Source organism: Thalassophryne amazonica, chromosome 8 (genome assembly GCF_902500255.1).
Source record: "Thalassophryne amazonica chromosome 8, fThaAma1.1, whole genome shotgun sequence".
NCBI classification, from domain to species: domain Eukaryota; kingdom Metazoa; phylum Chordata; class Actinopteri; order Batrachoidiformes; family Batrachoididae; genus Thalassophryne; species Thalassophryne amazonica.
The window spans coordinates 57,325,845-57,339,611 of record NC_047110.1 but is presented as its reverse complement, the minus strand read 5'-3'; the positions used below and the strand labels follow the sequence as shown (position 1 = coordinate 57,339,611).

At 41.3% G+C, this 13,767-nt stretch overlaps 2 protein-coding genes across 2 annotated transcripts in view; both read right to left on the bottom strand.

Annotated features, from left to right (window-relative positions):
• Positions 1–13,767, bottom strand: part of hps5 (HPS5 biogenesis of lysosomal organelles complex 2 subunit 2) — a 57,424-nt gene that overhangs the window by 7,117 nt on the left and 36,540 nt on the right.
• On the bottom strand, positions 3,348–13,318 carry LOC117515672 (thyroid peroxidase-like). Its single transcript, XM_034176333.1, is given in 9 exon segments — positions 3,348–3,591; positions 3,674–3,710; positions 3,712–3,930; positions 4,023–4,183; positions 6,836–7,202; positions 9,741–9,947; positions 10,024–10,153; positions 10,236–10,368; positions 13,195–13,318. Coding segments are annotated over 9 exon segments (1,485 nt in total). The 5' UTR covers positions 13,235–13,318; the 3' UTR covers positions 3,348–3,400.

Sequence of the window (13,767 nt, the reverse complement as noted above, 5' to 3'; positions counted from 1 at the left end):
TTAAAATATTGAGGGAAAACACCAGAAACATTCAATCAGTCAACAAGTGTATTTAGTCAGGTAATGATTACATTCGCTATTTCAGATGTGTGAAACAAAAACGGTAATCAGATTTTGTTTTTTTGAATCAAAAACTAAAGTGTCTTGACTAGAACTAGTCTAAAATTAACAGACTTTTAGTCTGTTATATGACTAAATAATAAATGTGAATGACAAAACAAAGACATTTGACAAAAGGCTAACTAAAACAGGTGAGAAAATTAACACTAATTATACGATAGCTGATACACGTTCATCAAGTTCTGTGGTCATCCAGAACATATCAAATACGTCTACATATGGGTCACCAATATGTGACGCTCAATTTTTGAATTTTGGACCATGGGGAATACATAACATCCACTATTGAGATAAGTCATGTTATACTCTTTTTGGATGAGCTCGCAGGAAAACCCCAGAGTGCTATTTTTGGTGGCTATATTAGGACTCGAGCGCAACTGGCTGAACCAGGATGCGAAACAAACATAAAGCGAATAACTGATGACTGTTACTTTATTGTTCAACTAAATTCAATCTCCCCATGGATTTAAGGCTCTCAAACAACTTTCAACCAACACAACTAGAGTTTTATTTATTGAATAAATTAGCAGTTTAGGAACATGGGTTTTAAATGTAACAGACTGGAACACTATGGGTTACATTCCACACCACATTTTTGGGATGCTCTCTGCAGCCGTACCGAGTGATTAAGACACTGGTCTATGGGGGAAATGAATTTTACCATGTGCCCATCAAATCAGAAGTAAATACAGATAAATTAGTTGAAGTGATTTTTGTTTATGTTTACCAAAATAATACTCAGGTGCTGTGAGTCACAAATTTGGTGAGGTTTGATGTCCCCCTTTTCAGATAAAAACTCAAAAACAACCTTTCTTACTGATCTGACTGACAAGCTCAATAATTTGAATCTAGAGCTGCGGGTAGGACAAACACATTATCAAAATGATCAGCTTTGTGAACACATTTAAAAGCAAGTTACACCTACTATCAAGCAGGCTACAACAGTGTGACCTGCTGAACTTTTCACATGGACACAGAACTTAAGCGTCAGGGCAAAGACTGTGCGGAGCTTGAGAGTGTACATTATGATGATCAAGTGCAGAGCATCTTGTCAGAATGTGAAAAGCCCTTTACTGACTTTGCATCCATTCAGCGTGTTGTCAGGTCTCCGTTTTCTATTTGGGGAAAATATAGATATGGATTATATACAGTAGTGTTCAGAATAATAGTAGTGCTATGTGACTAAAAAGATAAATCCAGGTTTTGAGTATATTTCTTATTGTTACATGGGAAACAAGGTACCAGTAGATCCAGTAGATTTTCACAAATCCAACAAGACCAAGCATTCATGATATGCACACTCTTTAGGCTATGAAATTGGGCTATTAGTAAAAAAAAAGTAGAAAAGGGGGTCTTCACAATAATAGCAGCATCTGCTGTTAATGCTACAAACTCAAAAGTATTATGTTCAAACTGCTTTTTTAGCAATCCTGTGAATCACTAAACTAGTATTTAGTTGTATAACCACAGTTTTTCATGATTTCTTCACATCTGCGAGGCAATTTTGTTGGTTTGGAACCAAGATTTTGCTGGTTTACTAGTGTGATTGGGGTCAGTGAATTGTTGAAACACCCATTTCAAGGGCATGTCCTCTTCAGCATAAGGCAACATGACCTCTTCAAGTATTTTGACATATCCAAACTGATCCATGATACCTGGTATGCAATATATAGGCCCAACACCATAGTAGGAGAAACATGCCCATATCATGATGCTTGCACCACCATGCTTCACTGTCTTCACTGTGAACTGTGGCTTGAATTCAGAGTTTGGGGTTGTCTCACAAACTGTCTGCGGCCCTTGGACCCAAAAAGAACAATTTTACTCCCATCAGTCCACAAAATATTCCTCCATTTCTCTTTAGGCCAGTTGATGTGTTCTTTGGCAAATTGTAACCTCTTCTGCACATCTTTTATTTAACAGAGGGACTTTGCAGGGGATTCTTGCATATAAATTAGCTTCACACAGGCGTCTTCTAACTGTCACAGCACTTACAGGTAACTCCAGTCTTTGATCATCCTGGAGCTGATCAGTGAGTGAGCCTTTGCCATTCTCGTTATTCTTCTATCCATTTTGATGGTTGTTTCTGTTTTCTTCCACGCATCTTTTTTTTTTTGTCCATTTTAAAGCACTGGAGATCATTGTAGATGAACAGCCTATAATTCTTTGCACCTGCGTATAAGTTTTCCCTCTCCAATCAACTTTTTAATCAAACTACGCTGTTCTTCTGAACAATGTCTTGAACGTCCCATTTTCCTCAGCTTCAAGAGAAAAGCAGTTCAACAGGTGCTGGCTTCATCATTACATAGGAGACACCTGATTCACACCTGTTTGTTCCACAAAACTGACGAACTCACTGACTGAATGCCACACTACTATTATTGTGAACACCCCCTTTTCTACTTTTTTTTTTTTTTTTTTTTTTACTAATAGCCCAATTTCATAGCCTTAAGAGTGTGCATATCATGAATGCTTGGTCTTGTTGGATTTGTGAGAATCTACTGAATCTACTGGTACCTTGTTTCCCATGTAACTAAGAAATATACTCAAAACCTGGATTAATCTTTTTAGTCACATAGCACTACTATTATTCTGAACACTACTGTAACGTCCAAAGTGGCATGACTGCACCTTTTGGATTTTGAGTCTGCCTTTTCACACATGAAAATCATTTAGTCAAATACAGATCCACCATGACTGAAGACCACCTTGAAGCCTGCTTAGGGCTGCCACTCAGCTCCTACTGTCCAGACTATGAGAGTTTGCCTGCATCCTCTCATTGCCAGAAGTCCCACTAAGGGTAGGGAATAACTTTTCCAACTTGAATTAAGCATTGAAATTTGGGTTGTTTGTTGTGTTGTTACAGGCCAGTCCTAGGCCTACTTGTGCTTATTCTTTGCACGATGCACATTTATTTCAGTAATGCATTATTATTGTTGAAACTTATCTTTGTGCCAGAAAATTGTTATTATATTGGTGCACAATAAATTGTGGCTCCGCTATGGTGTTCGATATGGCTTGGTAGATCTTGATACACTATCGACTTTAAAAGTAGATTTTGGTTCAAAAAAGGTTGGGCACCCCTGATCTATGTGATAATGAAGCATGTCAATGAAGACTACACTGATGCTGCACTGGAATATATATATATATATATATATATATATATATATATATATATATATATATATATATATATATATATATATATATTATTTTTTTTTTTTTTTTACAATCGTCGTTGACATCAGAGGATGCTACTGCATCATTCAATACTAGGTCACAGAACAAAGCTGGTACCAGGTAGGCCGTGGTCCCGGCCTCTCTGAAGGTTCAGGGCACCAAGGTCCAGAGGAATCCCTCCTTGTGCCTGAAACAGCCTCTCTGTCAGCTCTTCCACCATCATCTCTCCCTGCATCTGTAGCTTGGCTGGAGACAGCAAAAGACCACGCAACACAGGATCTATTCCACCTGACACATCAAGAGGAAATAAATAAATAAAGCATTCATCAAAGCAATTCAAATGTTCTGACTTACAGTACTGTATTTATACCTTCTTGCACAATCCTCCAAGAGGCAAACAGTGATTCATGAAGCGGTAGGGGGATGCTGGGGGTTAGTGACATATCCCGGCCCCAGCCTGGCTACTATCGGCTGCACAGTGACATGTGCAAAACGAAATGCAGCAGTTGCAAAAACATTAACAATACTGGGATCCACTTCAGGATCGTAGCCCTCATAGGGAGGCACCAGCTCAGACATGGCGCTTTCACCAAGAACCCGCGGCAAATACTGCTCCCATGTTACAATCTGAAATAAGTCAGAATTAAGTCAGCCAGGAGGCTGTGAATTCTCGTATTGATAAAGGCGAAAGGATATCCTGCTCAAACTGTGGGTGATACCTGGTGAATGGCTCCTATGATCTTCCGGGCCTCTTGATAAAGGGTGTCAGGGCTCCAGTGAGGGTTGAGCAAATGAAGCTCTTTGACCAACCGATTGTGCTCCCTCAAAAAGAGTGTGTGCAATGCAATCATTCCCAGGTGTTCATTGGCTCTTGAATCACCTGCAAAATATTAATGAACTATAACATCACTCAAAGAATGTATTCTGCCAAAGCACCGCAGTCTCCTTTAAATTAATCTTGAAACCAAATTCCTGTCCTTCTTTCGTGATCCACCCCTGCCTATAAATACATTTTTGTCCCCCAGATCCATATACAGTGCATCCGGAAAGTATTCACAGCGCTTCACTTTGTCCCTGACTATGATTGATTGATTGAAGGTTTTATTTCAGACATTAAAAACAAAAATATAGAAGAAAACAAACACAAACCACAAAATCTAAAAAAGGCAAAACAACAACAATGTCAACATAACTTGTTTGAAAGGGAGCAGGAAGAAGCATGAATATGACAGAGGTGCACCCTGCCCCTCCCTGGAGGAATTTCATTCATCCAGGATCATCTCAGGGGAAAATCCACACTGTGCTTGATCACACTGCGCTGTCAGTGGTTACAAATTGGCTGATTTTCAATTATGATTAGGGAATTCTCACACTTGTCTTTACTGAGGGATTGGAAGCAGTGGAATGGGGGATTTTCAAGATCCGCCGCCATCTTGAAATTGAGACTTCCAGTAAGTGAGCCTCTCGCTCACATGTTTGGCGTCACTAGAAACACCTGCTCAGCTGTCAGATTTCCAGGGAGAAAATTGGCCAGTGGAGGTGAATTCCACACTGTATTGGAAAGTTATTTTGTTGTCATTGTTGTTGGTAACCCACAAGGAATGAGAAGGAGTACTGTAGTGGTGTGAATGTCGATCTAAAGCCCCGGTCACAGGGCATTAACGAATGACACTACAGCCAAAATGAAACAATAAATCTGGACTTGCTTTGACTTTCAGAGACATCATTTAACCGTTGTCCAGCTTCGTTCCTCTACGAATCCCAACGACGGTTCCTCATTGCTTGCGTAATTCCCGTACCGTAGGTGTTCCGTTTGACTATCATCCAATGTCGTCCAACCTCCCAAGCCCAACATCTTGCACAAACAATCAAACAGCTGTGCACTACAGACAGCCAAAGATGGCATGCAAACTGTCCCACAGCCATTTGTGTGTGTGTGCGCACAGGCTCTCCAGGCAAATCAATCAATCAATCAATCAATTTTTTTTTATATAGCGCCAAATCACAACAAACAGTTGCCCCAAGGCGCTTTATATTGTAAGGCAAGGCCATACAATAATTATGTAAAACCCCAACGGTCAAAACGACCCCCTGTGAGGAAGCACTTGGCTACAGTGGGAAAAAACTCCCTTTTAACAGGAAGAAACCTCCAGCAGAACCAGGCTCAGGGAGGGGCAGTCTTCTGCTGGGACTGGTTGGGGCTGAGGGAGAGAACCAGGAAAAAGATATGCTGTGGAGGGGAGCAGAGATCAATCACTAGTGATTAAATGCAGAGTGGTGCATACAGAGCAAAAGAGAAAGAAACAGTGCATCATGGGAACCCCCCAGCAGTCTACGTCTATAGCAGCATAACTAAGGGATGGTTCAGGGTCACCTGATCCAGCCCTAACTATAAGCTTTAGCAAAAAGGAAAGTTTTAAGCCTAATCTTAAAAGTAGAGAGGGTGTCTGTCTCCCTGATCTGAATTGGGAGCTGGTTCCACAGGTGAGGAGCCGACAGCCAGAAAGCAAAACAGAATACGGACGACTAAGTTGTCATCGGGAACGAAGAACGAAGCTGGATGATGGTTAAATGATGTCTCTGAAAGTCAACATAAGTCCAGATTTATTGTTTTGTTTTGGCTTCAGTGTCATTTGTTAGTGCTGTGTGACCGGGGCTTCGCTGCTAGGAAAGTTTAACAACCAAAATACCAACATTCTACGTGCAATGAACATCTTTTCACTTTTATTTGATTTCTTTTGCAACTGACATTGTTATTCTAGCATTCAAAAGGCTATTCCTACCGCTACACAACTCCAACCACACACACGAGAAAGTTTCTTGACAGTTGCTGTTATTGAAAGAAGCCGCGTCTCCCAAACCAGATAGAGTTGTGACGTCAATACACATACGTGTAGGCGCTGTCTAGTGGGATCTTGAAAACCCCCATTGCGTAAAGATGTTTTCCTTGTGGATGTGCAGTATGTGGTTCTGAGCAAAGCAGTGGTCAATGTGGCACCTTTCCTGATCTCATAATTGCGAGATCTTTTCTCATAATTACAAATTACGAGATAAGGTGTCTATTTTTTTTTTATCCAGTGAATGTAATGGTCTTCCGTAAGTAGTCAACACTCTACACATATCATTTCTGTGTTACGTTTCTGTTTTACCCAGATCATTTCATGAAACAATGAAATCATTCAGTTATTTTAGTAAAAATAAGATAAAGCACAGTGTGTTTATCAATATTATTATAAATAATCTATATTGGAAATATGTACAAATTGCAATCAAGGTAGCCTGTGATTTCTTTTTTTTGTGGTTGGCGGGTGACAGAGGCTCATCTGTCCAGAGGGGGCCTGACTGCCTCTGAGGGCGTGCCAGGCACTCTAAGGCCTGCCCATGACGCCGGGACTGCCTCTCTGCTAAATATCATTTGGAATCTGTTCATGTGCTTCTGAGATAACTTGCGGACAAAGCACCAAGAACACACAGCCTCCTTGATCGAGGTAACCATAGATTTAATAATACCTGATTTACCACATTTACTCACCAGCTTGAAAGCAGGATGTGGTGTTCTTCCCACATATGGATCTGTTTGATGCTGCTGAAGCATTAGTGTTCCGAGGACCACAGGGATCCAGTTGAGCCTGCTGAAGTGGCATAAAGGGCATGTAGGCGAGAACTCCGTCTGAGTAGTGAGGGTTGGTGGCCATGGTGCCCAGAGGAGAGGAGTTGTTTCGCAGAGCTGAAGCCAGACTGTCTGAGCTGCCATATACCATGCTGGCATCAACAAAGGAGGTGATAGTGTTCAGCTGCTCCCGGTGCCGATGAGGCAACAATCCAGCAACACAGCTAGGAGCAGAGCGGAAAAAAGGCATGCAACTCTGGAGACCATAGCGAGGATCTGATAGTGGGATCTGTAAAGAGATGTCAGTTTCATCCTGCTGATGAAAAACATGCTCAACTTTTAACAAGGTTAGTTAAAAGTACTAAAAAGCTGTAGCTAACAATTATTAGCACAGAGAAGATTTAAAAGTATGGGAAATAAATCCTATAATTTAAGGAAAACCAATACTGTTGGCTTTATATATGAGGTAAACAAAATACAGCCAGGAGTACCACCAGGCACTCGCTAAAACACAGGTCCTCAGCATCCAAATTCCAAGTGAAGAATCCATAAAAATTTCTATCGCTTGAATTTGTAAAGGCCCTGAGGCCCATCAGGCTGGTGCATCTACAAACAAAGAAAGAAAACAAAACAAAACGAGAATATCATTAAAGTTTTTTCTGTTATTGTAGAAAATGAAAATTTTATATTTCTCAATTTATTACATATAAACTCAAATGTTTGGCACATTTTTATTTTAAATTTTGATAATTACAGCTTACACCTCCAAAAATAAACTATAACTCAATACTTGAAAAATTACCGTTCATATCTTATGACTTTAGAATACATAACATTTTCACTTCCTGAAATAACCGACAAAAGACTTAACTTTTCCACGATATTCTATTTTATTTTTAAGATGCACCTGGATACTTAAGCCCAGGTTACAAAGAGACGGTTTTGTCGGCGGGTAGTATGTAGACCGAAGTTCGCGGTAGTTCCGGCTGTTTTCGCGGTAGAAAGGGGCAGAGCATTTCGCCGGCGTTTTGAGCGCCGTACTAGCCGCATATACGCGGATAAAACGCTGCTAAATCCAACGAATAAAGCGGAGTTTTGACGTCGTAGCATCCGGCACACGTAAGGCAACGGGGGTTAATACCCAGTTCTATCCTTTACAATTGCAGGTTAAGACGCGTGTGAGAACGGCGGTGTTCTGCTGCCGCCAATAATGCCCTGTGTACCGCTGGATTTATCCAGGCAAATCCTGCGTTACTCCAGGAACTTTTGCATATAGGCACCGCCCCTAGAGTATAATAGGCTGAAGCAGCTGTCAGTGCAGGGGGAGGGAGCTCAACTCTCAGCCTTTTCTTTTCTCTCCTTTTCCCCTCCTCAAGGTGTTGCTCCGTCTCCACCACAGGGCTACCCTCTGCTTCTGAACCAGACCTCTTGGTAAGTCCTTGCCGCTGCCAATTTTATTTTAGGAGGCATACTGGAGCTTCTCTGCAAAAATATCTGGAGCTGGCCGCGAGTGAGAGACCTGCATGCAGCACGCTAGCGTTTTTATACTGACCGCCGCCTATCGGCCGTTTGGAACGCCGTTAACCGGGAGGTGGCATTTAGAACAGCGTACTGTCCGCTAGCGCCGCCGTTTTGTCTGCCTCTGTTGCCGGTTAAAATGCCTTTGAGGATGCCGATGTGGGCTCTATCGCCGTTTTACATGCCGTTGGTTAGGGATACAATGCTAGCCGGCAATTACGGCGGTGTAAACTGCGGCACTACAGGAAGGGGGGGATGACACGGCGATTAAAAAAAATATTAAACGCCGTTGTTCGCGTTGTCTCCGTTGTCAGGCCACTTCTCCGGGAGGAATTATTCGACATGTTGAATAATTTTTTCGACGATTCCTGGTGAAGCCGGAAAAACCACGCCACTGTGTGCCGGCGTTAACTACGGCGTTTGATCCCTAAAACGGCCCAGAGGGGGCAAAATCTCTGCCGGGACGCTTCCGGGAGAGTTTACCATCTATGTGTAAATGGGGCTTTAGGCTGTATAAGAAAAGGGTCGGCAGTTGCCCATTTACAGCTGGGTGGACTGCAAAGGGGCAGGTGAAATGAGAGGTTGAGACAGACTTACTTAATATGAAGATGTACAGAGGAACTGGACATAAATTCAAAATATTCTGGGAATACCTGATAGTTCAGTGAGACACTCAAATATAATGGTTTATAAGTATTCACATATAAATACATAAGCAGCTGACCTGCTCTGTGTAAGCCTGATACTCCTGTCAGATCTCAGAAGCTAACCAGTGTGGGGCCTGGTTAGTACTTGAATGGGAGACCTCTTTGGAAGCCAGGGGTTGTGTGTGTTTCTCCAGGTAAAACTGGAGTTGAGTCAGGACGGACATCCGGCATAAAACTTGTGCCAAATGCCAATGCTGATCTGGCTGTATCCGCTGTGGCGACCCCGAACACACAGGAGCAGCCGAAAGGACAACAACAACATATAAATACGAAATAACAAACAGTTGATATTTGCAATATGTCTCCCCATGGTGCAGAATTTAATTTGCATGATGGCGGATGTTAACAGTACTTTTCTTCCCTGACAGATACAATCAGATTCTGTATGTGAAACAGAGCGGGTTAAGTGTTCGGCAAATATCAGTGAAGCCAAGACTGGAGATATTTACAGCTACCAATGAAGCAGCAGTTGTCTCAGTGTAAGTTGACATCTTAAAAAGACGTCTAAATTCCATGGGCGTATTAGATATGTGTTATATATTGTGGACTTTGTCGCATATGAAGATAGCAGCACAACTTGAGTTTGTGCCATTTACATGCACCTGTATGGGGAAACAGGGTGTGTTGCGGCTGCAGGTTTGGATGCAGTCTGCTCCTGTCCTGAAGGCTGCTGTGCTGGGGCTCTGGGGTGTCAGCACCAAGTCGTGATCTATCCACTGGCCCCATTCTACCAACAGGTGGGACAGAGTGGAGTCCAGAGAGATGTTGTTGTTGTGAGTGAAGAGCACTTCCTGAGACACGAACCGCACCTGGATAACACACAGTGTTAGGAGTATCAGGGCTGACGGGTCAGTGGGTGACGTACTGCTGCTGCAGGGTTCTTACTGGAGGCAGGGTGACATTGTGGTAGGTGCGAGCTGGGTCCCAGCCTCTGGGTGTCCCCCACACATCCTCATATTCTGGAGGCACCCAGCGTGAATACGGAGTATTGGCTGCCCCCCATCTGGGATTCTTTCTAAACAGGGAAAGAACATCTAAGACTGAATTTTTTTTTTTTTTTGTCTACTGGATATTTTGCCTGGGTGTCAAACACTCACCTGTTGTTGCATTCTCCTGTGATGGATCGGTACCGCTCAGAAAGACAGGTGGTCTGACAGCTGGGCCTCTGCAGTTGAGCGGAGCAGCCTGTCACCTGCAGCAGATTCTGCATTTCTTCTTCACTCAGCAGCTCTTCAAGGAAAGAACAAAACCAACAGAATGCAAAGATCACATTCAATTTATTAATTTTGTAGAGCACCAACTCACGACAGCGTCGCCCCAAGGCACTTCACACAAACAACCAAAAAACAAATTAAAATAAATTAAAAGATTAAAAGCACAACTAAAACCCAAGAGTAAAAGAAATATAATGAAATGGAGAACAAACGTATCTTCAATCTGGTTTTAAAAGTATCCACAACATCTGACTGCTTTATAAACGCTAGAAGACTGTTCCACAGAAAGGGGGCACAGTAAGAAAAACCTCATTTCCCCAAAGACTTTTTATTCACCCGAGGAACACAAAATAGTCCTACATCCTGCGAGCGCTGGGCCCGGGCCAGGGTTTTATTAAGTCAGCCAGGAAGGAACATGGAGCACACGCAGCTGATTTCCATTTGTACTTGAGGTTATCATATACACTCCCTCTCATGGTTATTTAAGGTTGTAACTATCACTGCCAGTAAATCCAGTTGGTTGATTTGGTTAATCACTTTAAAGCGACTCAGGAACACGGTGTTTGTTTCTCACAAGGGCGCAATTTAGAACTAGAAAGTTGGGGGGACAAAGTGCGAGGCCCGCAGGGCCGAAGCCATAGGCCGGGGGTCTGGGGGCTGCTTTAGGCCCCCAGAAGCCAACGGTTTCTAGATAAGCTCAGATGCATCTGAGCATCCAGAACAGTAATTTAATGTTTGAGAAGACCATAAAGTGGACACCATTTGACTTATACAATTTTGAAACTGTGGATATAAGTACTTTATTCTGAGAATAGCCAGCATTTTATTAACATCCTGTGTAGCAAGGTATCACCACATGTGTAGAACTCAAAAAGAATGATAGGTTGAGTTTTTCATAAAAAAAACAAAAAACAAACAAACAACTGCAATGTGGTAAACTGTATTCATAAATATGAACGAACAGGCTCTTAATATTAACTATCACATACTGTATTTTTTTTTCTCTCCTCAAGATTTGTTTTTGCATAAGTTTGAAAAAACAACAGATCATAAGTTTAGGATAAATTACTTTTCATGAATTTAATTTTTGAAGTGGCACTAATGACAACACTCATACTGAACATAATTTCGCTTGCACAGACTGATTTTGGAGATCAAGCAATAACTGCAGATGGGCTTTCTGAGGTCCCAGAGAGCTTTTCTGATTTCCTTTTCTAACTTTCAGAAGTTAGTAAATTAGCATATGGTCCATTGATACTTATGTGTAGACACTAGCCCCTAGAGACAACTATTTTTGGTTTCAAATCTGGGCAAATGCAGTTCCAGAAAATTCCGAATGTGACAAACAAGAAACAGGTGTTGTAAACAAGTCAATGCTGCTAAAATACAAACTTGCAGAAACAAAGATATTATTCTGACATGGTTTTGCACATAAGACTGGCATAGCATGTTTCAAGTACACACATATGGGTGATCCTTTAACTACAGGCACTATTGGCCTTGTAAATGTAATTTCCACCACACCATGCCTTACAATATAAAGCGCCTTGGGGCAACTGTTTGTTGTGATTTGGCACTATATACATGTACTCTGATGTCACTGTTTATCTCCATAGAAACTACCCAAACAATCTTTCATGCAAACTGTTTAAAGGGACATTACAGTGTTGTGGTGGAAATTACGGCAATAGTGTGGGAAAACTACATTTTGTTTAAAAAAAAATCACAACAGTTGTATGACATTGAATACCCCAATTATGTTTGCTTATTTACTGATATTTTATTCAGAGATATTTTAAAACATTAGAAAAACCATTTCTTTACCATTCATTTTATCATTGAAGATCAAAAGTCTGGGTGTGGGACAAGCACAAAACGGCAATATATGCATATAATGATGCTGAAAAAAAGGTGAAAAAGTCATCATAGACTACTAGAACAAATTCTTAACACACTTTCATTGTAAAGATAACTATAAAAGTGTGAAATTTCCCCTTTTTTCTGTTTTTCATACAATATGATCAAAGGACATAAGTGCCCGTAGTCTAAGAATCACCCATATATGTCAGAAGGGGGGGGGGGGGGGACATGTCCCTCCTATCCCCCACCAAATTGCGCCCATGGTTTCTCAGGTCACCACCTCAACACTTTGGAAGCATTTGATATGGTAGACGTAGTTTTCTCCTTGTTCTTTTTTTAGTATGTCTTCTTGCTTGAGTTATTTTTTTTTTTTAGGTACTTTCATTTTTTCTTCTGGATTGGTTTATTATCTTTTTTTTTTTTAATGCTCTTGTTTTTACTGTTTTTAATGTTTTATTTTGGGGTCACCACTGTAGATTCTGTATGAATACACATTTTGGTTTTGCACAAGTTTTACACCAGATATGTTTCAGACTTCAACTCCAGAGTACTGGAGGTCGAGCATGGGTGACTTTACACCGGGACCTTGTGGATACAAGACTGTTTCATCTGTATTATATACAGTAATTTTTTTTTTTTACCCTCATCTCTCTTTCATTACATTACTGAACATCTTAAACTGAAATACACTGAGGTAATAAAATATGACTAATGCAGAAGATAAAATCAACTCCTTTACACTGCCCTGCCATGTAAATAAGAATGTAAAGTTGGACATGTCCTACATCAGCTGCACCAGGCGTATGGCACCATGCACCACATATAGTCAAGATAGGGCCAATAAACACAGAGCTCTGAAAGAATGTTAAACTTCTTTATCTGTATTAGCTGGTTACATGTGTATAAGAATCAAATGCTTCAGGCATCTGAAATCATAATCTACAGGTGCAAACATCTGTTCATTGATTGTGCCAATCGGTACCATGCGGGCTGGGTTGAACCATAGTATGGGTGTAGACCATTTCTCTGATAAGCTCCACTGTGTTCTCCAATAGCTCTGCAGCATGGATGTGAGTCCTGGTTCTGGTTCAGTCTGTTTGAACTGGGCCAGTAGATCACTGGGCCTCAGAGCACCTCAGCCAGAGACATCTTCACCCTGGAATTAAGAAGCGTGTTTATTCTGACAAAATTACACCATTTTAGGCTTTTAGAATATGTTGGGCAGAACGGAGATACAGATTCTTCTTAGCCAAATATTAATGTCTACCTTTCATTTGTATTGGCATAGGCAGCATCAGTCAACTTGATCGCTCTTTGAAGAGCATCTTCCACAAACATGGACCCCGGATACATGGTTCCTGACGTGAAGAATGTAAACAGAAATGCAGTAAGACTTGCTGCTCTGTATTTGTTCTCATTACTGTCAATCTATCATAAATCATACTTGAGGTGTTTGCAACGACTTTGTTCAGTGAAACCGCTCGGGGAAGGATGGTGGATGAGTACTAGTCCAAGCAGAGAGAGGGACATCTGAAACCAGATATTTAATACTAAA